This window comes from Nesoenas mayeri (assembly GCF_963082525.1).
Source record: "Nesoenas mayeri genome assembly, chromosome: 22".
Classification (NCBI taxonomy): domain Eukaryota; kingdom Metazoa; phylum Chordata; class Aves; order Columbiformes; family Columbidae; genus Nesoenas; species Nesoenas mayeri.
In genome coordinates, this window is record NC_137572.1 from 1,121,123 (window position 1) to 1,148,646 (window position 27,524).

Here is a 27,524-nt window from a genome sequence, read left to right on the forward strand (position 1 = left end):
GCCTGCACCAGTGCAATTGCTTGGTTATACGTTCAGTCCTGGTGTGCGGAGCTTTCAGAACTGGCTCTGCGGAGTCGTCTGCGGAAATGTCGCTGACGGAACACGCGCCCGCGATTGTTTACCAAAATATAGGCAGACGCGTTTTACCACGTCGTTCAGCATGCAGAGAGCTACGTCTGTTCCGAAGAGACAACGGAAACGCGTGTGCACGCACAGAAGAAAAATCCGACCAGGTGCCTTTGTGTGAACGTGAAACAGCCGTCTATACACTCGCAGAGCCTGCATCAAGGCACACGCATGTGGACAGACAATCGTTTGTAGACACACATGCTTTCACGCACACGGTCGTCCAAGTACAGCTGCGGGGTGCGCGGCCCCTCGGCCAGGGTGCTCCCGGTCTCTTGGCCGCAGGCTGGGGCTGGCAGACGGGTTCAGGTGCTTTGGCCTGCTTTTTTGCCAGCGCCGCCTTCTCGGTGCCGTGAAGAAAATCCCGCGCGGTTGTTTCTGCTCGCTGCTCAGGAGATTCCGTGTCTGGGGCCGTGGACTGAGGAAGAACGTTTGCGAGTTGGAGGACGCTACAAGATATTCCCCGTGGAAGCCGGAGAAGAGGCAAATGGGCTGCCAGTGGAGCTGTGTTCCGTGCAGTCTTCAGTTTAGGACGTTCAGTTTGTCCTTCCAGAAAAGGAGCAGTCATTGGTAGGCCTGGGAGAGGCCATTAAGTGCGTGATCAGAATGGAAGCCAGATTGCACTCGACGTTGCTGCTGTCGGTCTTGGCTTTCGGTGGTTTCCCCACGGCTGCCTAGTGTTTGGGAGCGCAGAGGGGGCGTTTTTTCTTCCCCAAGGAGAGGCTGTGCTTAAAAAAGAATTTGTTTCCTCAGAGAAGTGCAAGTCCGTGTGTGTAAGCCAGCCAAAATCGCCAGCCTAGTCAAGTTTCGAGTGTGCGTCTGTCAGACGGCCGCTTGACGTTGCCGAGTTCCCAGCTGTGCAGTTGTACTGGCGAAGGGCAATGCAGGACGGAAGGGGTTTTTCTGCTGCGGGGACCCAGCCGCCCCCCTTTTCAGCGGAAAGCAGGGGAGCGCGGTTTATTGTTCCCTTTGCAACGCGGCTGCTGGCGCGGGAGGGCTGGAGGGCTGGAGGGGCGGAGCGCTGGTTGGCTGCCTAGGCACGTCAGTCGCCACTCTGTCCGCCTATCAGGTTGCCAGAGGGGCGGGCGTTGAGGTCTCCGTACTGCGCATGCCCGACTGGCGAGCGCTGCTAGGCGGCGAGAGAGGTGATTGACGTGTCCTAGGCAGCCAACCGGGACGCGGCAAGGGGCGGGTGCTGCGGTCTCGCTACCGCGCATGCCCAAAGCACGAGCGCCTGGCGGGAGCGGAGCGGCGAAAGAGGCGGCAGGTGAGTGCGGCCGCGGCGGGGGTGACCGTGCTGGTGGAACGGGGGGGGGGCGGGATTTGGCGGCGCGGCGCGGCGCGGAGGAGTTCGTCTCCGGTTCCCCCCCGCCGAGCTGGCGAAGCTGGCGGGAGGCGTGTGACCCTGCGGGCAGGTGCGCTGAAGGCTGGCGGTCTGGAGCCGTGTCTCCCTCCGGCGCAGCGCCCGTGCCCGGTCCGGCGGTCCCTCCGGGAGCGGCGCAGCCCCCGTTAGTCGGGGGGACGTTGAAAAGCAGAGCTGGTGGCGTGGCGAGTGGGGCGCCGCTTCGGCGGGAGCTCGGGGCGAGGCGCGGCGGGTTCTGTGTCCTGTGGGCGCGGCTTTCGCGCCGCGGCTGTCTGTGTGCTAGACGCCCTGAGTCCTAAGGAGATGTGTCTTTTAGGATTCGTTCTACAAGTCAAAGAGAGGAGTCAAATATGTGCTGAATGTTATAGTTAGAACTGATATTCTGTGAAGAAGTGAAGTGGTCTGAAAAAAAGACACATTTCTTAAAAGCTAGTGCAGCATTGTGTATCTTCACATGAATCGACTCAAACGCCCCCCCCGTAAATAAAACCCAACTCCCCCCAGAAACAACATAGAAGAAACGAGCTAGCAGAGCTCCTGTGACAAAAGGAGGTCAGTATTTTTCCCTCAGTTTTTTCCTTATCTGAAGAAATCAAAGAGAATTTTAGATCGTATTTTTTCCGTCTAAATCAAGTGTTGGCGTAGACTTTTGTGTTCAGATAATCAACATTGTCTGTAAAGAATTGTTTAACAAAAACAAGCAGAAACCAAAACCAGGTTCAGACCTGTAAGAAGCATAGAATAATTTCGTTTGTAAGAGACCATCTAGGGAGGTCATCTTGTTGAATTGCCTTCACAATGAGATCAGGTCACTGAATGCCTTGTCTACTGAAATTCTGAATATCTCCAAGGTTGGGGATTCCATGGGCTCCCCGGGAAGCTGGTGCTTAACCATTTGTGTCACCAAACATGCTAAAAAAATACCTCACTAGTTAGCTTTGTTTTACCATGAGAAGCTTTTGTTCTCCTCATAGGTGTTGCAACCATCATTATTGTGGGTGATGAAGGAGCTTCTGGGGTGGTTGGGATAGCACATTCATCCCAGCATGTTCTGATTGGAGAACCTTCAGGAAATTATAATGGGACTGCTCTTATTAGGTGAGTACATCACTCATTTATCCAAAACAGCTCTGTTTCAAAAGCTATGAGGCTCCACATTTGGCAAGAATTAATTGAATGCTGCATTTCATTGTAACTTCTAAAATCATAAGTATTTTCAAAATTAGATGCTTGTTTTTTAAGAAGGGCAGAACATACTACGTAGGTGTCTTTTCAGTATTGCTGAGGAGCTTTAGATATGTCTTCCAATTATTTACAACATAGATTCATTAAAGGAAAGAGGATTCTAATCAAAGGAATAGGGGAAGGCAGTCAATTATATTTGAAGATGCTTTGTGCTTTTCAGGATTCAGTTCAGGATTGGTGCTTGAACTGAAATTCGGTACGTTGTTACGATGATCAGCATAACCAAAGCAGCACTGGGTCTTAGTTGAAACAAGATGCAATTCTTTCACTGCATTCAGTCAGCTGAAAACAAGATGAAGAAATCACAATGTTACCATACCTTCTAACAGAATTGGAGAAAAAGTGTTACAACACTTTCCCTTAGTGAAACAGCAAATATAAGCAAGAAAACAGATTCTCATGCTGCCCTGAGAATCCCAACAGACAAAGGGATGCTTTGTGCAGCACCAGTTTAGAACATGTACTAGATCATGGTATAGACAATTTCTTGCCATGCTTCAGTTCACCGAGAATGTCATGAGTAGGATTAGCCTCTAGGTTTTTAGACAAGCAGCACACAGAACATTTCTCAAGTGATCTCATAGTACTATTCTCATATCTTTCTGCCTTCAAAACCAAATTACCTCTGGGTGCTACCCGTAAGTCCCATTTTCCTTCTGTTTTGCATGTCTATTTCCTGAAAAGCAGAAAGACAGCTCAGTTTTCAGCTGCCAACTTTGGGCTGTATGCACAAAGAAACTATAAAGTGCTCTGGGTAAAAATACAGCTCAAGATGCCTCCCAGCACGGGGAAGTAAATCAGAACTGCAGCCACGTTATTGCTCTGAAGAGGTTATGGTAAAGATCTTAATAGTGACTTAATAGATTAAAATTCAAGCTTCACAGTGCTGGTAACATTTCTTCCGTGCACAACAATATCTATGCTTTATATCTCTGGATTTGGTATCAAATACTAAAGGTAGAAGATTAAATCTGCGTTTGCATTCTGCAGCCTGACATGTGGCCCAGGGATTTTTGGTGAAATCATAATATATTGGAATATAACACCCCGTCATCACACAGAATTTATTGAGACGTCGGGGACCTTGACAATGCGAGACAGGCAGTGTGCAGCAGTGGTTCTGATACAGGTACAAGAGATTTTACACCAGTAGCTCTTTCAGGTTCTTCCTTTTATCTAGCCAGCATCTTGATTAGAAATTAGTTATACCTCTCTACCTGGAAATGGTTAATTGGTTCTTCTCCCTAGGCTGTCGATGATAACCGTCCTGAGGAGAAGCATTACTACACATTTGAATTAACTGGAATCAGTGATGGAGGACTCCTAAATGAATCTAGCAGCACAGCAAATATTACCATGGCCGCCAGTGATTTTCCATACGGAGAGTTTACATTTTCACGAGAAATATTGCTGACAACAGAAGAAGAAAAATGGGTATATGGTTAAAATTCCTTCTTACGTAAAATATCGATAGATATCAATATTGTCGGTAGATTTATACTTAACTTTAGGAAAAAAAAAAAAAGGCAGAGATTTATTCTGCATTTATCATAGCATAGTCCATCTGAGGCTTTTGGTGTTTTTAATACTCTGAGAAAGATGCCTGTCTGTTAAATTATGTGTATTCTGCACTTACTGCAGCAAATTGTTACCTGGCAGAACCGTTGAGAAGGTGCCTATAGAACAGTCTCAGAATGGTAACAGAAAAGCAAAGCCATTTTTTAAAGCAAATGTCCTCTCTCCCTCAGGTTAACATCACTGTTTTGCGTTCAAGGGGATCCTATGGCAAAGTGCGTCTTTGCTTGCAGAGAATAAATGGGACTGCAGAGGAGGGAGTTGATTTCACCCCCACAGTAAGGGAACTGTTATTTGAACCACATGAGGAGAGTAGAATGATTTCGGTTGAAATTCATGATGACGACTTTCCTGAAGGTCCTGAAGACTTTTCAGTGATGATTACCAAAGTGGAACTCCAAGGAAGGTCAAGATAAAATTAATTATAAGATAAAATTAATTAAAAGCAGGAGATCAAACTGTATTTGGAATCTGATCTACCTGCATAAAGGCACCGCTGGATTTCAGGTGTTTTACTGTAAAATTTTATATGGCAGCTATAATAGTAATAATAATACAAATTGGATGTATGGCAATCCAAATTCTTTCAACATTAATTTTAAGATTTTGCTGATTAAGATTTATTAAAGCTGAAAGTCCATCCATTACATAGAAGTTGTCAAATCACATGAAACTCAAAGAAGAAGATAAAATGTGAAAGAAAAAGCGAAAGATCCACATTTCTGTGAAAAAACTGCCAGTTTTGCAGATATAGTTTGAAAAAGTGTGACCAAAAATCTTCAGTGGTAACTGTCAGAAAATAAAAGTATTTGTGGTAATTGAAAATTGTCATACTTGCATTACAATACTTTTGCAAGATTTTATTTTAATGTAATATTCCTTTTTATGTTCTTGCAAGTGGATTTGATTTCACCGTAAAGGAAAATGATCTACAGATAGATCAACCCCCAGTAATAGGAAATATCTCCACAGTACGAGTCACTATAGCAAAAAGTGATAATGCAGAAGGCATCATAGAATTTGATCCACAGTATATCCTTCTACAGGGTAAGTTTACCAGAGGTTTTCACTATGGTTTAGAGGATAAGCCTGTGGCTCTCTCACAAATTTTGAAATAAAATAACTTTTTTTCCCAATTTTTCTTGAAGTGCAAGAGGATGCTGGATTAATCATGATTCCTGTTGTGAGAAAGCGTGGAACGTATGGCGATGTAACAGCCGATTTCCTTTCTCGAAGTATTTCTGCACTTCCGAACGTTGACTACATCATCCATAATGATTCTGTCATTTTTTCTCGTGGCCAGAACCAGACTTTTATCTATATCTCTATCACAGATGATGAAGAAAGGTAATTATTTTTTTCAGATATTTATTCACTAATCTACTTCTGAGAAACCGTTTTTTAGCACGTGCAGTATGCCTGTCAGCAGAGTTTGAATTGAAAAGCAAATTTCTGCAGCCCTGAAATATTTAAAGGGAGGGAAAAGAAGCTATTATTGGAGTTTCATAGTGCCTGTTAAATTTTATGCAAACAACTACATTCTTTTTACCTAGATTATCAGAAAGTTTGGGTGTTAATAGTACTGCTGTGAATAATAAAATATTTTGCTGATTGTTTTTTTTTTTTTTTAAATTTAGCACATGTGGAAAATAAAACAATATTTTTATTTCAGATATCACCATTCTCTGCAAATGGGGGGAATCTTCTGCTGTATGCTTACAGAGATGACTTCTGTATATCTTTAAACAGATCCAGCTGGACGCATGGTTGAATGACAAATCATAATTTTAATTTTTTGTTCTTGTGTGTCTCAGAAGGTCTTTTTTTCTGTTTTTTTTTTCCATGCAGCGAATTTGCAGAGCAATTTGAAATCCAGCTGATGGGGGCCACTGGTGGAGCAGTCCTTGGGTTCCATCTACTGAGCCAGGTCACCATTGCCAAAAGCGACTCCCCCCAGGGCATCATCTGATTTCTCAGCCAAAGTCGAATTACTCTTCCCAGCCCCGATACACCGACAACAGTGTCGCTGGTGCTGGAAAGGACAGGAAAATTGTTTGGGGAGACACAGGTGGGCCTTGGTTCTCAAAAACGGAATGTTTTCCAGTGACAAGGCCAAAAATCTTCTTTTTTTGCCGTCAGGGGCTTCCTTGTGACTGATTTCTAATGGGATAGTTGCAGCTTTTCATTAAGCGTGAATTCTGTATAGTTGCAGAAGAACAGAAAATATTGTTACTTTTTTGATCTTCTCTTTGTCCTCCTGCTTTTCTCCTTTTATTATGGTCTGGTGTACTTTATTTTGAACTATCTCCCAATCCCATTGAAAATATAGTTAATTTCATGCACCACCGCTAATTTAATTGAACTCAGTTGAATTACTTCCTGAAGCTGGTCAATTTATTTTTATTTTCAGTAAATTGTTTACTATGAGGCCTCTAGACTTTTTTTTAGTCTGTACGTATCACTGCCAAAGTGAAAGTATAAATATGAACCAAGATAAGGCTTCCACAGTCTGGGCAAATGATTGGAAAATTGGCATTAAAGGCCATGAGCTACTGCTCTCCTCATGTGAAAATTGCCGTGGTCTTCTTTGACTTTTCCTAGAAGTCATTGAAGAAAACTGAAAAACAATTAAGTGTCAAAATAATAATTTTAAGATGCTGAATAGGACCCCTTCAAAAACAATCTAATTTGTGGGAAATTTTGAAAATATTCTAGCTTTTAATCAGCCTGAGGAAGTGTGAATCGTGATTTGAGGCATTAAAAACTTCTATTGCAGAAAATATTTGTCGTTTTCAGTCTTGATATCACACTTGCCAGGGAATGTTTCTGGTCAGGATACTTATTTGGTGAGCTTTTCAAAACAACTTGTGAAAGGAAGAGAAAAGTAAACTGGCCTGTGCATTTCCTGTTACGTGCTACAGAAACCTGAGTTTATTTTCTTTTCTGTAACTAATATCTAGAATTTAATAAAATGGCATTGTGGCTAACTAGCACTTCAGAATTTCTATTTTTAATGTTTCTTTTTCTCCAAAGGATTCTATATTTTCCCACATGTAATCAATTATTAATATGTTGTGTTCTGTAAAAAGAGCACATATTTAAATGTAGCTTGTTAGCAGATGCAAGAATTTTTATGTCGCTTGTGTTACTCTGTCACTTCCCCCGACCCGGGAGGCAGTTATAATATGTCACTACTGTAAATCTGAAACTGGTATCTTCCACAGATTAATTGGGACATCTTGGGACCCAATTCAGAAGAGCTTTTATCTCTCCTGAATAGTGACATGGGTGACCCTGTGAACGGATCATTCTATTTTGGAGAAGGGGAAGGAGGGCTGAGAACTATTAATCTACAAATCCATCCTCGTGAAGAAGTTGAAGTTCAGGAGATCTTCATTATTAGGCTGAGCCTTATGAAAGGTGAAGCAGAACTAGATCCTAAGGCAAACAGCATTACACTAATAGTAAGTCACTATTGCTTTTCTTTCTCTTGAGATCTCTGTTATTGGTATTTATCCTGCAAAGCTTTGAAGGGTAATCATAATGACTGAATAGCTTGTCATTTGCCTCTTTTTTTTTTGCCTCCCCTACTACATGGGTTTGATGGTCGTGGTCAATGGGTCAGAGTCCAGTTGAGGCCTGTATCTAGTGCAGTCCCTCAAGGGTCAGTACTGGGGCCTGTATTATTCAATATATTCATCAATGACTTGGATGAGGGAACAGAGTGACTGTCAGCAAGTTTGCTGATGACACCAAGCTGAGAGGAGTGGCTGACACTGGAAGCTGTGCTGCCATTGGGAGACCTGGACAGGCTGGAGAGTTGGGCAGGGAGAAATTTAATGAAATAGAACAAGGGCAAGTGTAGAGTCTTGTGTCTGGGCAGGAACAACCCCAGGTTCCAGTATAAGTTGGGAAATGACCTATTAGAGAGCAGACTCTCTCAGACTCTCTTCTAAATACTGATGTACTCTTGAGTCTTCTTAAGAGGAGAAAACTCAAGAGGAAGAACTAATTGATACATTCCCTATAGCATCTAGCAATGAAAATCTCAATGTTTCAAACAAGAATACTATTCACTTTACATTTCTGATTGTTTAATTTTTTTTTATTCAATTACTTCCTTAAAGATACAGAAGTTTGGTGATCCCAACGGAATGGTACAGTTTGCTCCTGAATCGTTAACTGAGAAAAACTTCACAGAACCCTCTGCAGTGGAAGGGCCACAAAGTATTACACTGTTTGTCAGACGAATCCAGGGCACCATGGGAAACATAACGGTATTCTCACTCTCTTCCTAATCAACATTATAATCTGAAATAATCCTCTGTATCAATGCATGGAGGGAGATCTTATTCTGTGCCTTTCAATTGCGTATTTCTCAAATTTTGAAATGTCGCCTTTTAGACTGAGTTTAGCAAGGGCTCAGCTCTAGTAGTTGTGGTTTGTAGAGTCAGATTCAGTCTCCCCTGGTCAGTGAAAAAACCAGAAAAACAGCACTGGAGTGCTTGTCTTGCTTTCTCTCTCCCTCTGCTCCTGTGCTTTTGATGGGAGAACAGGAGAGACCAGACTTTCATAGTGAGCTTTCTTTGGGATCCTCACAATTTACTCTTTTTCAGCCATATGTAAAGGTAAGAATCAGACATTTTAGAATCATCACTTACATTGTCTTTACCTAAAGTTGTTTACAAGTCAGCATTTTCACAAGTACTCATTTATTAAAAAAAAAAAAAACAAATTAATAAAAGCATCTAATGTGTTTAATGAGAACTCTTCACACCTTTCTGTTGTGAGGAATTCTGGAAACTGGAAAAACAGCAAGGATATCTTGGTGTAAAAATAGAAATAATGTCAAGCAATTGTTCAGAGATTCCGTATAGTTTTACGTAGGTGTCCAGAAGATATACAAAGGTAATCTTTGCATTCACAGTACTGCTGGAAGAACAACACACCACTTTGTAAGATAGTCTATGTGCTTCTTTCTATGCATACTTAAACAAATTTTTATTTTACCCATTTAAACCCAACCTATTCCGTATGCAATCTATACCGAACCATGAATGTGAAAGTTTCCGACTCTGTGGGTGATATTGCCTTCATTTTGTGAATTTTCTAAATAAATTTCAGGTTTACTGGGAAATATGTCGTGAATCTGACATCACAGGTGACTTTCTTAGGACAGAGGGATCTGTTGTCATAGCTGACCAGGAGAGCACAGCTGAGATAATCATCTACCTGTTACCTGACGATGTTCCAGCACTGGATGAGGACTATGTGGTGCAGCTGATTTCAGTAGAAGGTGGAGCAGATTTAGACCAAGAGAAAAGAATTTTGGAAATCAATGTGTTTGCAAATGATGACCCCTATGGAGTGTTCGCCCTGTACTCTGACCAGCAGTCAGTACTCGTAGAGAGGAACCTGGATCGTCGGTATGTTCAGATCAATGTAACTCGGCATGCTGGGGCATTTGGAGAAGCAATTGTGGAGTACCATATCACATCTCATTGTGAAGAAGCACTAATTGAGCCTGAGAATGAGGTGGGATACCTCACAATAAAAGACGGTGCCAGCTTTGGAGTGCAAAGAGTGCCAATAAGCAACCAGGTCTGTATTATCCTTTTAAGTCACGTGGTATCTATTGTTTCCATTTGTGTTCATCACAATACAAATGTGCTGGATTAAGGTACTAAACTCTCAATACTGTCCACTGTCAAGAAGCAGAAAAGAGAGTTTTGGTATAATGAATTTCCTATTTATGGACTAGAAGTGGGTTCAAATATCACATTTTCAGGTAATAACTGCAAAATCACTCTATGCATGTGTTCAAATATCCAGTGTTTCCTTCCATCATTGCTTTGTGTTACTATCAGTTCAATATTTTGTTATTTTATGTATTCCAATATTCTTTCAATTTCTCTTTTGCATTGTAAATAGTGATGTGTTAGTGCTGACTCGTGAAGCAGCAGATAAATTTACCTGCATTTCCCAGTGTTCCCTGGTTGTTTACTATTATTATTATTACAGTCTTCCATCCACGCTTACATCCTTTTACATTTGTCTTGCATCTTATTAACCCTAAGAGTTAAAATCAAGCTGAGACCCACTATGTTAGTTACAATTCATTAAAATGGCAATACATGCTCTATAAACTCATCCTTCAATTAACTGCTGGTAAATTACAATCACAATATTGCTGTTTTAACTGTGTTTCTTTATAGAAAGATAATCAACAAAACGCTTGACTTGAAAACACTGCTTTTTCATGCAAACAACAAAATCTGCTGATTTTTCTGCCACTTAACTCTTTGAACTGGTGGTTATCGTGTTTTCAGTGGAATTACATTGCCACCATTTTAATTGCATTCTTCCTCTCAAAGGCGTTTATTGTACTGGGCTTGAATTTTACCCTGGAACTGACTAACGTAAGCCTGGCTGGGACAAGTGCCAAGGATGTGCCTAAAATATTAGGAAAAGTGAAGTCAGCCATTCTGCTTGTTCCTGAGGAAGCTGCCAATTCACAGGTCAGTAGACTGACTGCAGTGTAATTTTCTACCGCAGAAGGAAGGTACGCTTCATTACAAAAGGCAGCCGCTATAAGAATTCAGTTTGCTCCTTAAAGTTTTCATCATTGCAACCAATTTAATGACCGACAAGACTGTTCCAGTTACTACTTGTACTGTATATTGTCTTTTCTCTGATACAAATTCATATAGAGATGTGTAAATGCAGTTTGAAAAGGTCTCTTCATCTATAAAATGTAAATAGCATAAATATGATGATTTACTTATACTTTTGTTTACATGAAGTGGAAGTTCTGAGACTTAGAGGAAAATAGCTAGTTCTGGACGATGTTATTCCTTTAAGTACAGCAGCCCCAAAGTAGATAAGAGCATGCATGAAGTATCATGTGCAAAAAGAAGTGGAGGTCATGCTGGGTTTTAATGCAGTTGACAGTACCTTTGACTAATCACTGAGTGGGGAATTTTCCATTTGTCTGCTTTGTATGAGACAGAAAAAATATAATATACCTGTTCCAATATGGTATATGTGCTACAGTTCCCTTTTTATGTGGCAAGCAAAGACAACAGCATGCTGAGTTTTTGTCTCTTAAATTTTATTGAAGTTTTTATGTAATGATTTTAATTCTCTTGACACACTGTTTTGTCTTTCAGTTTGTAATTGAACTTAATTCCAATGGTCTTTCTGTAAACATTGTTTACTCCCATACATCCACTTATCATTTTAGAATGTGTGAATTATCTTTTCATTCCCATTTTTTGGTCAAAGAAAGAAAAGTACATCATACTATCAAGAATGTTTTTGTGAACAATGTAATGTGACAACAACTTACTTTCACTGGATAGACAAATGATACTTTATTTTAGACCTGTGTGTATCTGTATGGTACCACAGCCATTGCATGTGAGCATTAAGGGCAGGTTGGTTTGTTTTCCTTTTGAATGACAGACACAAAATGCTATAGTCAGTGTTTTCAGTACCAAAATGTCATTCATACTGGTTCCTTTTTTTCCCTGATATCTAATTCTCAGAAGTCTTAACATTTAGAAATGTTGAAGAGTTGTGAAGAAAGCATTTATATATATATATATATATACACAAACATATATAGACATGTACATACATATATTTATATGCACATGTAACTACTGTTAAGATGCCTACCTTACAAAATATAGTACTCTTTCATATATGTTATTGTCCACTTTTATTCCATTTTCTATAACAAAAGCCACTGTGTTTCCACAGGTTGGCTTTGAATCTGTGATTTTACGACTTACAGACATTATAGCAGGGACAGGCCAGGCTGTCATCACCAGAAAAGGAGCTTATGGCTCTGTCATCTTGAGCTGGATCTCAGAATACCCAGCAGACCTGATCACCGACTTTGCCTAGTCAGGCAATATTACTCCTCTGTTTGGTGAGTAACAGTCTGAGGAAACAGCTATGAAAGTTGCATAAGTGATGATACCACCTTTTAGTTATATATACCTCTGTATGCTTTCTCTATTAATAAGGAGTCATTAGATTGAAATGGTATGGTCTAATTTTTAGCTATAAGGGATGTGTTCATTTTATAAGCAAAAAAACCCTTCAACTTCATAGATACATGTCTGGGAGGCAGGCACGATGCTGTGGCCATGAAGGACAGCTTCATATAGGAAAGACCCTTATCCAGTTTTCTTCTTCTTAAATGGAGTGGAATTGTGATTAAAGTCTGTACTTTAGCGCATTCCCAGATAAAAAGAGGATTCCTATTGGATTATTTTGACTTTTGCTCTCTCTCACTCTCTCTTTCCTTCAGGTACTGTTGCATTTTCCTCTGGTGAGCAAAGTAAAGTGATTTCATTTCAGGCCACTCCAAGCCTAAATAAATGTGAGTCATTTGCCATCACTTTAACAGCAGCGCACAGCAATGTGTCTGGTGGGGCTCGCCTGAGGTAAGGATCCTACTTGTATTTTTGAGTCACACCGATGCCATAAGAATTATGACCTGTGTACAGATACAAAACTTATACAAATCCCTGTTGTTATTATTCTAGGCAGCTAGTAACTTGTAGTCCATTCTTTGATAAATTTGTATAGCTTGTCTCAGGTGAGAACAAAGTGATCTAGATCTGACCTGTTCAGAACTGAGGCTTTTATCCAACTCCAGTCTATTTCATAGGTGCCTAGAATAACGGAGACAGTCAAGAAAAATGAAGATCAACAGTTTTAGCCGGGAAGCTGAAGACTGAAAGCAACTCTTAACAGTTTTCATTCGTGTCCCTAAAAATCCATATTTAGAAGGTCTTACATAACAAATTATTTATAATAAGAAAAATTAAACAAGAAATGTTCTGAAAATACCTAATTTATATAAAACCTCCTTTTTATTTTTTAAAAAAACAAAACCATTACATTTAATGTAGTTTTCCATCTCAGATAAGTTGTCTATTCTTCAAGCTATTTTATTTTCATTCATCCTTAGCCATTGATAGCTAGAAGTGGTATAAAAAGAATGGACATGGAGTAACACCACGTATGGAGAAAGTTTTTGGCTTCGCCATGTTACAATTACAGTGGCAAATCTGAAGGAAGTCAGGAGTGAAATGGATGGATAAATCCTGAGATTGAGCCCTTCTCCTGGGCTTGTCTGTCCTGTGGACTGGTGTCCTCAGAGCCCCTATTTACCCTGTGAATCAAATACATTAAGTATGTGAGAATGACCTTTCCTAGAAAACTGAAGATGACATCCCATGGAGGGTAAAGGTGACTTTGAGGAGCTTTGGGCTCCCTTAGTGGTGGAAATGGTCTAGTTTTTTGACCAAAATCACTGTAATTTTAGTGCCATTTGATAGCCTCTAGCACTGAATAACAGATCAGTTCTGTAGACAGGTATAAGACAGAAGATTTAACGAAGAGTTTTGCCTCTATGCTTATTTTCTAATAAGAAAGGGATCTATTTAATATGAATGAAGTAGAGCTTAAGTTTATATTGATCACAGGGCTCAGATCTGGAAAAAAAATTCCTGTGAGGGGGCAGTTAGTATTTCAAAGCCCCACTGTAAGTTTTAAAATAACTTCCTCTCATTCTCTAGCTTCCTGGCTCTAACTGTAGATCTGTTAGGATCTGTCTATCCCTCAGTTTTCCTTTGAAATGGGAAGTTTGTTCTATAGATACAACTGGTATTACTCGGGGTGGCTGTATTGTAATATATCTTCTTTCATTGTGTCCACAACAGAAAAACATCATACTTTCCTTTGCTTCTCCATTTTCTCAGGAAGACTTTATTTTATTTAAACTTTACTCTGTATCCTGTGCTGATTTGGGTGCATTGCATCTGAGGAGGGCTGTTCGATCCTATTATTACAAAATCATTTTTCAGGCAATCATGTTACATCTTGCTTTGGTATGGTTGCTATTTCTTCCCTCTGCTATTAGACATTTGTTTAATCCGCTTTCTTAGAGCCATCATTGATTGTTCACTGGCAATTATTCTGCTTTAATGTTTTACTTTTCTTCACGCGTCGTATTTCCTCTGTCAACTTTGGTGTCCTTTCTGTTTCAGATCGGGTTTTACAACAGCTGAAATTGAGCCAATGGGGATCTTCCAGTTTGCTCTTAACTCAAGGTCTGTTTCAGTTGAAGAAGGTGTTCGGACAGTCACACTACATGTCCAAAGATTGTTTGGTTTTCAAAGTAATCTCACTAAATTGACATATCAGACCATTCCAGGAAGTGCCAAACCACTAGAGGACTTTGTACCCATCTACAATGGAGAGCTTATGTTTTTACATTTTCAGACAAACGCTGTGATAGAAATATCAATAATTGATGACTCTGTCTCTGAAATTGAGGAATTTTTTTTTGTAAATTTGACTTGTGTGGAAATTTTGGATGTTCAACCTGTGAATCTTGCCTGGAGTCCACGTCTGAATCTAGCTTTCAGTGTTGCAACAGTTAATATCCTCGCTAATGATATTCTTCATGGAATACTAAGTTTGGGGCCAGAGTTTATTTATGTTGAAGAAGATGTGAACTACAGTACCCCCAACACAGCGATACTTCGTATCAGAAGGACCAAGGGTTTTACTGGTGATGTTGAAGTAACCATTAAAACCTTTGGGGGAGCGAGTGCACAAAGTGGAGCAGATTCATATCCTTTTGGAAGCGTTTATGGAAGATCCAACTTCACTTGGGCAATGGAAGGGGAAGATTTTGAGGAACAGTCAGTCTCTTTGACTTTGCTGGATGGACAAAGAGAAAGCAGGGTGTCCATAAAGATTTTTGACGATGATGAGCCTGAAGGACAGGAATTGTTTTATGTTTTCCTCTCAAATCCTGAATATGGAGCTCAGATTGTAGAAGGAAAGGATGAATATGGATTTGCTGCTTTTGCAACAGTAATTATTGCAGGTAATATTATTTCCCCGGGAAAATTAATAACAGTAAATAACTATGTTTTCATAGCAATTTTCATGTAAAAATTGGCAATCTATTTGACGATAAGCAGGGTATTCTATTGTGAAATCTTGAGTTGTCCAGAGCAGAAGAAGCATCTAATGTACAAAGCTACTACGCGTCCCTTAGCAACGTAGCTCAAAATACATTTAGAGATTATGCTTCTCTCTGTTCTTGCCCTGTTTTACTCGTTAAGGGAAAAGACTAATCTTGAGTAGTTTTTATGTAGATCCAGTAGCATTGCAGGCATTTTAGATTTTTACTTTTGCCATTTTGTCACTTTTCCATACAATGGGGTTTGTGCAAAGTATCAGTCTCTATATTGACATTCAGCATGCACTGGTAAGTAAAGCCATTGCTACCTGTAAAGGAGAAATCCTTTAGTAACAAGATTTAATGGGACACTGTGAAGACATTAGCTTCCCCTCATTAAACCTGGATTTTTTTTCCATACACTGCTGTTTTGCCAAAGACGTTTACATTCCCGTGAGAACAGTGAAGTATTGTGCAGCTCCATACTTGCACACACGGAATTAAAGATGCAGAAGAAAAGCTGATGTGACAATTTGGAAAAATTAATGGGTTCAACAAGAGTATGAGTGGGACGAATAAGAAAGCTGTCCTTGGAAGCCCATCTTCATCCCGTACCCTACTATATCTGCTTTCAAAAATACTTATTCTACTGGTTAAAATAAAATTTAGAAATGCCAACATTTAAAGTTCTGGATAACTATGTAGTGTAAATTAAACCCAGAAATATTATAATAAATTTTCTCAAGGTGTCCCCAGATGATACTTTGTAGCATTGTTTTGATACCTATTTTAAACTTTTTTTAGTGGTTATTCACATGAAGGTTATAATTTAGTCTCAGCTTAACTTTCTTGCTTACTTTCATGGACTGTTTCCTATATAGGAAGTGATCTCCAGAATGGCATTTTGGGATTTGTTCGAGAAGTACAAAGCGGTCTCGTACTTGATGAAGACTTGGAGAACAGAGAGGTGCTGCTGATTGTCACAAGGCAACCAAACAGGTGCAGGCAACAGCCGATTCGAATGTGCTTCCCACATGTTGTAACATGCTGTGTTGTTAACCACAGGAGCTGCTGTTAGTGGAAGAGTTTATCAAAGAGTTTTAAAATAAATCTGCCTTTCAGCTGCTTTAGTAACTTCTCAGAAGTTGATGAACTGGCTTTAAGTTGTGAATGTGATTAGGTCTGTCACTCTACTGTGATAAAGCAGAGACAGGAAAAACAAGTATTTTCCAACTTACACTATAAGGCTACAAGTGTGAAAGATTTGCTTGAGTTAAAATATTTGCCCTGCTCGAGGTGTAATTCAAGTTCTCAACTCCCCGTGTAGTACAGTGTAGGTATGAATACTAAAATGAGCAATTAAGAAGGCACCCGCGTGTCAGCACTATGATAATGTTTTCAGTCACACAGACACTATATTTTACTAATTAGCACATATATATATATATATGTATATGTTGCACATTTATGTGTACTTTTAATCAAATATGCTCAAGTACTTCACGTTTCTTAAACTTAGAGGAAAGACAAATCCTACCTGGTTTTCCAGGCGAATGATTACTGTAGTATTAAGGAAGGTACACGGGCAACTCCCTTCCAAGAACCAGTGTCTCTTATGCAGCTAATGTCATGTTTTCTGAAATAAAAATTGAGAATAATCTAGCTCCGTGTAATTGCTTTATTTTCTTCCTGTGTGATGTTTTTGTGATCTAAACACATGTCAGGTGAAGGAATTTAAATTAAAAAAGAGAAGTTTTCATCCTACAGCAGTTTGTTCCCTGGTGATAAGCTTTGAATCATAACAGAAAACGTGTGTTACCTCCGTGGTTTATGTTTCCTAAAACAATAGTGATCTCCTTCAGTACATATATACTCTCGATTTGCTTATAGGGCTTTTGAAGACGTGAAGATCTTTTGGCGTGTGACCTTTAATAAAACAGCTGTTGTCCTTCTGAAGGATGGCGTGAACTTGGAGAATGAACTTGTATCCGTGGTGGGATCCACTACCTGCATGGCAGGTCAAACGTTGTGCAACATCTCCATTGAACTAAAGCCTGATAACGTAAGTGATTATTACTCATTTGTGTATAGCCCTGTGGTGTTGAATTGCAGCTTATCAAGACTGAAAAAACCCTCTGATCTGGAGGAAGTGATGTGTGGGACACAGTCTGGAGATGGTAACTTGACATCTGCTCAGCTCCTCTGCAAATACATGTTTATTTACAGGCTTGTGCTGCGTCCATGGTGACTGCTAAAAACTGGGGAAGATGAGTATTTAATTTGAAGAGTAAAATGCAGATCTTTTATAGAACCATAAGAAAAAAGAATGCAGTTATCCCAGTGAGATGTGTATTCATTTGCTGCATTCTTATCCTCCACACAGTAAATTTTTAATCAGCTAAAGGACTTCTTAGGGTGTTTTATAGAAAGCATATCCTGCAACTAATAACACCTCATTCTACAAAAAAAGAAACAAAACGCTTTTATTGCAACAATTTTTACTGGAAACAAAAGGAAAAAATCATTTTGTTTGAACACCTGGTGCTTAGAACAGTCCCTTAAGAAAGGAAAGATTAATGTTTGTCATTCTTGCAGAGTGAAGAGTTTGAAATTTTCCGATAAACTATCTGAACCGTCAGGCTAGTGGCAAAGCTGAGGTCTGGGGAATGGAAAAAAAGACAATATGAGAAGGTTTCTACAGTTTTTCTGACTACACTTTAGAAAACAACGCAAGATGTAGGATGTGGGAAACAATTATTTCCCACTAGGGAACTGTGTGCATTCCCTCAGCTCAGAGGACTATTTTCCTTCTGCATCTTCAGATGTAATTTATAAATTACAGAGCCAAGGAATAAAATATATGCATGGGTGGATCACAGGTGGCCTCGCTGAGCAAACTGGGATTTTGAACCTGTTTATTCCAGAGGAGTGTTATCATTATTTAATGACAGCGGACTGGCAGCGTTAGAAACATGCATTTATACCACATGAAGCACAAGCGTGTGCCACTCAAACAGGTGCTAATGGAAGGTTAGTTCCCTGTGGCGCTACAGTGAATTTGTGCCTGTCATCCATTAGTCAAGATCATTCCATGTAAATAATTACTTGATGACTACTCGATTAAAAATATATGCTGTTTAGCCCCCCCAAGTATTCTTTAATTCTTCTTCCAGTTCTTCTTCCATAAAATAGCTTATAAATTAGCAACCAATACATTATGAAATGATGAAGTAATAAATGCATTCAATAAATATTTTACGTTTTTATGGCGTACGGTGTGACATCTAGCTTTTAGAAAGTTTTTGCTTGGTCAGTTGCACTGACTTCATTTGCTAAGAGCTGGATCCTGCTTTCCTAGAATTACAGTAGAATTTCCAAAAATCCAGACCCAGAACAAAAATCTATACTTGAAATCGTCTTCAATTACCAACTTTTTTTTATAATGCTGTTGTCTTGTAAAGAACTATGGAGGTTTTTTTTGCTGGTTTGCTGCTTCCTCAGTGCATCTAATAGGTTCAGATGCCATATTTCCAATTATTTATGGAATCTCAGGAATCGGATATCTATTTCTAAACATGTTATATCTGTAGTGTAGATAGAAAATCAAAGGTAGGGCAACACGTCATAGTGTAATTTAATATTGCTACCTTATTTTCAATAAACAGGCATTCAGTTTGTAGAAATTCCTAGACTAATTCTTTGGCATGTGAACGCTGAAATTCAAGAGCCTGTATTTCCAGACTATTCAAAACTGTGGTTAGCAGAGTTCAATCTTAAAATACAGTCAATATTAACTGAAGATTCAAAACTGCATACTCACTCTTCTATGGAATTTTTTACACAGGTAAGAAGGTGGGTACATGCCTTTTCATAAGGCAAAAATTAAGTGAAAGAGCAAATTCCTTACAAAATGTACAGCTGTGTAACTCCATAATCTGGAAAACTGAGCTCTTAAAGCATTTACCATCTTGTCTTATGGCAAATTTACAGTAACAATACGTGTAGTATACAAATAGCTGTTTTATTGCGGTAGAGTCCCAAGCAAAAATTCACGATGTCATTATTGCACGTGGCATTGCTGCAACATTATTATTTTTAGGATATATTAATACTTCCTTGCACTTACTGCACATTTCAAGAGGCATGCTTATGGTGTTAGTATCCATTGTGCATACAAAATAACGCAAACTTTTTAAAAACAAATAATTAATGGGTCTTATAATGACATGAAAATCATCCCTCCTTTACAGGTACCTGAATTTGAGACGTATTTTTTTGTTGTGCTTTATGCTGTAAGCACAGGAGCTGCATTGAACAGCAGTGCCAGATTTGCTTTTATAACCGTCCTTGAAAGCGACGCTCCTCGTGGTTTAGTGTATTTTGCTGTGGGATCTCGTTTTGCTGTGGCTCACAAGAAGACAACTTTAATCAGCCTGCAAGTGCATAGAGATTCTAGTACATCGGTAACCACAGTGGTCAGCTCCAGCATGAAGGTAAAGCTTCTATTGCTGTTTTTATAATTTAACTTATTTTTTTGCTAGTAAATCGTTCATTCTGTAAAGTGAATCTGGCTGTAATTAGCATTTTTTCCAGGAAGCAGTCAAGCATTTGCTGGGCCCATATATTATAATTTTGTTTGGTTTCCACTAGTAAAAAGGCCTTGTTCACTCTTGTATTATCAAGAGTGATTTGTTTCATAGTACCTTTCAGTTACCTCAAAGACAACGGGCAGGCAGGCATTAAATACATTTCTTCCTTTGTCCTTAAGTTCTTGAAATACTCAAATTTTTGAGGCTTTTTTCTCTCAAATTAAGTTTTTATTATGTGTATGCCTGTCAAGATTCAGATGCCAACACACTTGCTGTTTTAGGTGAAAAATGTATTAATACATAGAGCACACTTAGGAAAAGAGAAGGAGCGCTTTCATCAGATTTTATTCCATTTTCTTGAAGTTCTAAACTAAAATTATCTGATTAAAAAATCTCACGTGCTTAAGTCTATTTTACCATCCCCTTTCATTTTTTTGGTTATGTTTACAGCTGTAACATCAGACACTTCTAACTTGGGACCCTTTTATCTCTAAATGACTACCTCATTATTAACTGACAGATTATGAAGATTCTCCTTTAGCAGAAGTAACACAACTGCAAAAACATGATTCCTTCCTTGATTTCAGCGTCAAGGAACAGGCTGCAAGAGGGGTGTAATTCCATCAACCTTTACAATAAAATGCTTTGCATTCTATTGCTGTATTGGATGCATATTTATTTCAACTGCATGGGATTACGTGATATTTCCATCCATTTCTTATAGCTGACCAGTGCTTTTGTTCAATTGCGTGATAACAAATTTTCACATTCTTTCCAGCCAAAAGTTCATTATAATTTAGATGTTAAATGGAGAAGAAATTGCTACTGTCCAGTGTATATTTAGGCTGAAATATAGGGAGCATTTCTTTACCTGTTTATAATTTTTATATAGCAACCGGATATTTTTAGGTTATGAGTGTGCATGAGCACACACCAAATTATTGGTGCTCTTGGTACCTGTAAAAATAAGAAGCCGTGGCAGACAGGAAACAGATGTTTATCTCATTTCTACAAAGGTTTCTTAAACAATGCTCTTGCCACTGGTGCTTTTATTACCACTTATTGCTCCATTTCCTAGTTCTCGATTGGAAGGGGTAAACAAAAGGAAACTTCTTACTGAAATTTGCACAGATGATGTGATTTTGTTCTAGAGCAATTTTGAAAGAGATACACACTGCATCGATTTACTAAGTTCTCTCAACTCAAAAAACCCTCTGATTTATTCCATAAGTAAACTCTACTAATTAAAGCAAAATGTTTTCAAAAGCGGTCTAGTATTTCACAAATAAACATCTTTGCTTAACAGTCAGTTTCCACTTAAGGAAAGTTTGTTATATTACGAGATATAATACCAGGGTTATGGCAACTGACAAAACCAGTAAGGACATGAAGAATCTGCAGACCTCATGGAAGGTGAAAAGAGTGCTACTTCACAGAAGAAATGAGGCCCTATAGCATTCCTAGGTATCTTTACTGGGACTAAAAATATCATGAACTGATATTAATTTGGGCACAGGTTTCCAGAGTGGTTTATTTTTTTCCTTTTGTTTAGTTTTTATGTATCTGTAATGCCTGTCTGTACCCTGAACCGAGGGAATTTCATGCTACAGACCTAAACTTACATTGTGCCCTCTGGAATTCACCTTACAGATGTGCTAACATTTCTGTAACATCTGTTCACCCAGAAAAAGCTTTGTGATTTTTGTTTTGCAAAAGAACGAGAGGGATCCTGTACACGATCGACAATATATATAATTCTTTCCCTGGGTAGTCAGTGATTACAGGTGACAGATTGCTACTTCAGGGAGATATTTCATTTAAGGTGATTGTTATATAATTCTTAACTGCATTTTGAAAGAGGGTTTCTTTTTTTACACACTTAAATTTTACCCATTTACAACAGGAGCTCTACAGCAGCTGTTTTCGAACGATTGTATCTATCATAATGTTACCCCAAACTCTTTTGATTTGTTTTAAGGAGCTACAGAAACCTGAACCTATTGGCCGGACCTTCATATCTCCAGCTGTGGCAGGACAAGATTTTGCCAGATCTGAGGGTTTATTGACTTTTGAACCTGGACAGAGAAATATGTTCCTGGATGTGACCCTGACTCCAAAGACAGGATCTTTAAACCCATTTCCAAAGCGTTTCCAGGTTGTACTTTCTAATCCCACAGGCGGTGCCAGGGTAGATGACGTGTGTGGCATTGCTAACGTCACCATTGTGTCAGATTTGGAATCCTTGCCAGTTTGGGGGCTCATTGATCAACTCCGTCAGCCTCTTGATGACACCATCTTACACAGAGTCCTCCAGAATCTGAATGTCAAAGTGGCTACAGAAACCACAGAAGAGCAGCTTACTGCTGTGATGCATATAATAGATAAGGTAAACCTTTCCTGCTCTTTCTTGAATGACCAATGACTTTAATAAGAGTAAAATGACACACAGGCCTGTGATAAGATCAAGGACAGCATCCACAGCAGGGACCCAGGGATCCAGGGACACAGACAAAGGTAAAAATAGAAGCTGTGAAGTCCCAGTCACGGAAGACGTTTGCCTGCTACAAGTTAGGATGGTGGCCGGCAATCAACAATCAAATAGGTTGAAAAGAACAACTGGTATTGATTTTGTGTATGTACCTATAGCACGATGTTCTGTGCTGTGCCACATTTTCCCTTTGGTGCCACGCTTTCACAGAGCTTGTTACGATTTCTTGATTCTCAGGGCATATCTTTGTTGGTTTTAGCCTTGGCACAAGACAGTGAGGCTCAGGGTTCACAGAATCACAGATTCACAGAATGTCAGGGGTTGGAGGGCCCTGGAAAGCTCATCCAGTGCAATCCCCCCATGGAGCAGGAACACCCAGATGAGGTTACACAGGAAGGTGTCCAGGCGGGTTGGAATGTCTGCACAGAAGGAGACTCCACAAGCTCCCTGGGCAGCCTGGGCCAGGCTCTGCCACCCTCACCGGGAACAAGTTTCTTCTCAAATTTAAGCAGAACCTCCAAAACTCCTGTGTTCCAGTTTGTACCCATTACTCCTTGTCCTACCATTGGTTGTCACCGAGAAGAGCCTGGCTCCATCCTCCTGACGCTCCCCCTTTCCATATTGATCCCCATGAATGAGTCACCCCTCAGTGTCCTCTTGTCCAGCTCCAGAGCCCCAGCTCCCTCAGCCTTTCCTCACACGGGAGATGCTCCACTCCCTTCAGCATCTTGGTGGCTGTGCTGGACTCCCTCCAGCAGTTCCCTGTCCTGCTGGAACTGAGGGGCCACAGCTGGACACAAGATTCCAGGTGTGGTCTCCCCAGGGCAGAGTAGAGGGGCAGGAGAACCTCTCTGACCTACTGACCACCCCCTTCTAACCCACCCCAGATACCATTGGCCTTCCTGGCCGCAATGGCCCAGTGCTGGCTCATGGTCATGCTGCTGTCCCCAGGACCCCCAGGTCCCTTTCCCCTACACTGCTCTCTGATAGGTTGTTCTTATCTTCACATTTGAATACAGTCAACACACCAGCAAGTCCTAGCAGGACCAGCTGGAGTCTTCTGCTGTTGTCTTAACCAGGCCTGCATATTCTTTTCCTTTTTTTTCCCTCTGCATTATCTTTGGCAATCGGGCTGGCAAGTACCTGAGCACTTCAGCATTGCCCTGAGTTCTGTGAAAACCCTGGGACTAGTTTTGTGGCTTCCTGGCTCTTCTGGACTTGTGGAGCAATGCAAAATGCATCTGGAAAGTGTTTAAATGTGGAGCTGGAAAATGTTTAAATACCTAGACACAAAACAGTATAAAAATATTAATGAAGAATAATTCATTTGTGACTGTTGCCATTTTGACACAGAAATCATATCAAGAATCCTCAGGGCGCAACGATCTTTGACTTGCGAAGGAATGAAAAGTCCCACATGGTTTCTTTAATAAATCCACATTAGTAAGGATATCTTTGTGTAGTTTTGACATAGACTGTACCTGATGCCTTGGCTGCGGTGATCAAGAAATGAAAAATATGCTGAACTTTCAGAATGAACACTGGGATAAATGTTCGTTTTATGAGGAAATGTTACAAGCAGACTTGTGTGCATAAAATGTTCGATTTCTTCTCCTCCCTTTAGGTGACAGATGTTGGTGAGAAACAGTTACTCACTGATAAAAGTAGAAGCCTATTCTATGAGATACTCTGCACCCTGGCTAGCCCGAAGCACGAGGACACACGAGGATATAGCCTGCTTGCTGCGGTGACCGAGAAATTTGCCTTTTCCCTGTTGACAGGGGTAATGTGTGGGTCACCGGGAGAAAGGTAAGTAACCTTGAATTCAAAATACGTTTTGAAAATACCGGAAAGCTAATACAGTAAAAATGTAAATGATATTTTTTAGAAAAGGGACTTGTTACCTGTATGAAAACGTGTTGCACTCTGTCGGAATCTTACAAAGCTCTAAGAGCTGGTGTCACAAATGCGGGGTAGCTCTGAGAGTAGAAGTCAGGAGATCTGGGATGTATTAAGTCACTATTAGCTTAAATATTGCTTAGAAAAGGATTAATTAATCTTGCTAAGAAAATAACGTAATTATATGATGGAGAGCTATGCTTTAAGATGTAGGTGACAGTAAGTAACCCAAAATTTCTACTGGCATTCTCTAATTTCTGTGTACATGGTTTTGCTCACTTGAACATTATTTAGAATTGCCTGAAAGCAACTCATAGTTTTTACATGTAGTTTCAAATTCCTAGTTTTTTCTGCAAGTGCATCATAACCTATGGCCAGGCTAATGGGCAGGGAAAATAGATGACTGCAGAAACAAATGACAGTTTTATGACACAAACACTTTTCAACAGTGGGTTTCTCCCACTGTGAACCTATTAAAAAACTGGTAATTGAATCTAGAATAAAAAAATACCTTTTTTCTTTTTTCCCGTCCGGTGAAAATCAGCATGCTTTAGATTTCTTTCTCAGTTTCTTTTGGAGATGTAACTTTCTGTGACATTGCATAAGTTATAGGGGTTAAGATGCCCATCTCAGCCAAAAGACAGTAAATGGCATAAATAACAGTGCTATCTGGAACAGTGTCCAGAACTTGAAAGTTCAAATTCCTTATTGCAAGTTTTTTGTGTCATCTCTTGGGAATAAGAGCTAGATCATCCATTTTAATGCTTCTCCTTGTTATTGACTCTTCTCTACATCAAGTTATAAAGATGAATATTATGATAACCTGTTTTACCATGGGGTGGTTTTTCTTACAGATCATAGTGAGCAAAATCCAGAGGAGAAATGGAGAAGCCAAGATACATAATAATTCCGCCCCTCCTTTTTTCACAGAACCGGAAGCTGTCTTTTTATTAAATGTAATAAAGCCTAAAATGATGAAGGAATAAAATATTAATTACGCATACATTTTAGAGTAATTACGTGAAGAATAGTGAAAGTTCGGTTCCACTTACCAGCCCTGTTGCTTTTCCTCTTCAACAGAGGTAAAAATAGCCTTGACAGCTGCCCGTACATTGCAATAATGGCTCACAACTGGTTTCCTCAGCAAATCAACGGACACAGATTTGATGGAAAAGATGGAGATTTTATTCAAGTACCTGAACATTTGTTAAAGGTCTCTGTTGTGTTATCCCCTCTTCAAGAAGAGAGCTGTGAATCTGTACAGTTCACAGAATATAGCAGTCAGCAGTGGTTCCTTACTGGAGACAAAGAGCTTGCCTTGAAGAACAGGGTTTGAAGATAATGCAATTTATTTTTTCAATAAATTAATTTATATATTACTCAAACCATCTTAAATGTCTTTAAAATGATGTGAGCGTTTTAGTGTGTTTGTGATTAAAATGAGCACTGACTGTTGAATTTTAATATTAAGTTTGTGTTTATGTTGTGTGTATTGTTTCAGGCTTTTTCTATGAGTTTGAAGGGTCGGAGTTCATACCCTTTGAAAGATAACAATGTAGTTGTTTATCGGATTTATGCTACAGGAAGTCGGATTGTTCCACAAAAGTCTCTATGTCTCCTCTGGAACCAAGCTGCTGAAAGGTTGTTTTATTAATCTGTTTAGTTTTCCAGTTTCTACCATGTGTATTTGTATAAAATCCCATTAAGTCCAATCAGATCGTCTGCAAGTATGAAATTGATCTATTTCTTATCCATCTTTTTCCCTTAACTTTTCTGGCCTTTGTACCAGCACGTAAAACATTCTGTATAATAAAATGTGTAGTTATTCTAACTTAGAGATTTCTCAGACTTCTACTATTGATTTTTTTTCATTACAGTACTGTTTAGTTTATGTAATGATGTGTTGGGCAATGCTGAGAGGCCATAAATTCCAGAATTGCATCGCTTCATTAATATTAGCGTCTTTTGCACTCTTTACAGTTGTTATCAGACAACATTTCGAGTCCATTCTTACAAAGAGTTAAACCTGCGTCTCTGGTATTGCTTCAAGTCACTGAAACAGAATATTCCTTATTTGCTAATATCCAGAATTTTGGCATAACTTTTGACGATGATCTCTGTAGGGCTCTTACTTTTTGACAGAAAAGCCATCTCCTGGTAGTTTTTAATATTGCTGCTGCTAGCTTGACTTGATGTATCCTGGTTTCCATTCTTATTGCTACTCACACCATTGCAAACGATGTGCTAAAGTTTTCTGTGTATTCCCTTCAACGCCCTATTATTTGATTTGCCTATTTCTTTCCTGTTCACACAGTATAAATGAAATTAGAGAGAGTTACGTTCTATATCCTGCGGACAACTAGTTAGTTTAGATATGATTTCATTAGATGGTCTGGATTATATCAGTCTGTCACTGATATAAACTATTCAGGAAGGAGATGCAGCAGAATTTACCTGCATACTCTCCTTTTATCTAGACATTGTATCACAGAACAAGGTGGTTTCCACTAGAAATGGCTTAGGATGTCACCTGTAGTATCCTTTTCCAAAATTTTCAGCAATACTGAAGGAGAACATGTATTTTAGTTTCAAAACAGCAAACAGCAAGTGTTCTTCAGAATGGGCTAAAGCACTGTGCAAGTTTAAGCAACACACTATTTAAAAATTCAGATGGGACTGTGAATCTTGTGTAAGTTTTAAAACATGGCCACAAAAAAAATTTCTAGCAGAAAAACAAAGTTCATGACTATATACTTATATTTTTTTAATAATATAATTTTTTAAAAGCTGTTTTAATTTCATGTAAATATGCTATTCTAAAAACTGCACATGAAAGATGTGCAATAGATGAAGATAAACTTATGCAGTAGTTTAGAAAACCCGGTGTTTTCAGAGATACAACAATTTTCAAGCCTGTTTACCGTGTGAATTAGACAAGTCGATTTCCAACTTTGTGAACATTTTGTTTTGCAGCTGGCTGTCCGATAGCGGGTTCTGCAAAGTGGTTGATGACACATCAGACTATGTGGAATGCTCTTCTTCTCATACGTCCATTTATGCAGTTTATGCCCAAACAGATAACTTGTCTTCATACAACGAGGCTTTTTTTTCTTCTGGATTCATCTGCATTTCAGGTCAGTTATGTAAAACAGTTTTCTCATTAATAACAACTGACGAGCAGTAAGACTGATTTTTAACCAGTTTAGTAACTGATAACAATCTGTTTATATAGATGGGTATTGGAGG

General features: G+C 39.4%; 1 protein-coding gene across 1 annotated transcript; it reads left to right on the top strand.

The window, feature by feature from the left end:
• Nucleotides 1–2,398: 2,398 nt before the first annotated feature.
• LOC308048689 (adhesion G-protein coupled receptor V1-like) lies at nucleotides 2,399–27,462 on the top strand (the record flags this gene model as incomplete). The annotated part of the gene is given in 25 exon segments (XM_080357969.1): nucleotides 2,399–2,420; nucleotides 2,464–2,587; nucleotides 3,725–3,863; nucleotides 3,983–4,168; nucleotides 4,483–4,715; nucleotides 5,208–5,356; nucleotides 5,458–5,656; nucleotides 6,158–6,275; nucleotides 6,279–6,377; nucleotides 7,534–7,773; nucleotides 8,437–8,586; nucleotides 9,434–9,910; nucleotides 10,684–10,827; nucleotides 12,074–12,217; nucleotides 12,221–12,245; nucleotides 12,630–12,765; nucleotides 14,377–15,224; nucleotides 16,184–16,301; nucleotides 17,193–17,364; nucleotides 19,553–19,795; nucleotides 21,870–22,277; nucleotides 24,004–24,188; nucleotides 25,359–25,608; nucleotides 25,780–25,919; nucleotides 27,252–27,462. Coding segments are annotated over 25 exon segments (5,160 nt in total).
• Between the last annotated feature and the right edge of the window lie 62 nt (nucleotides 27,463–27,524).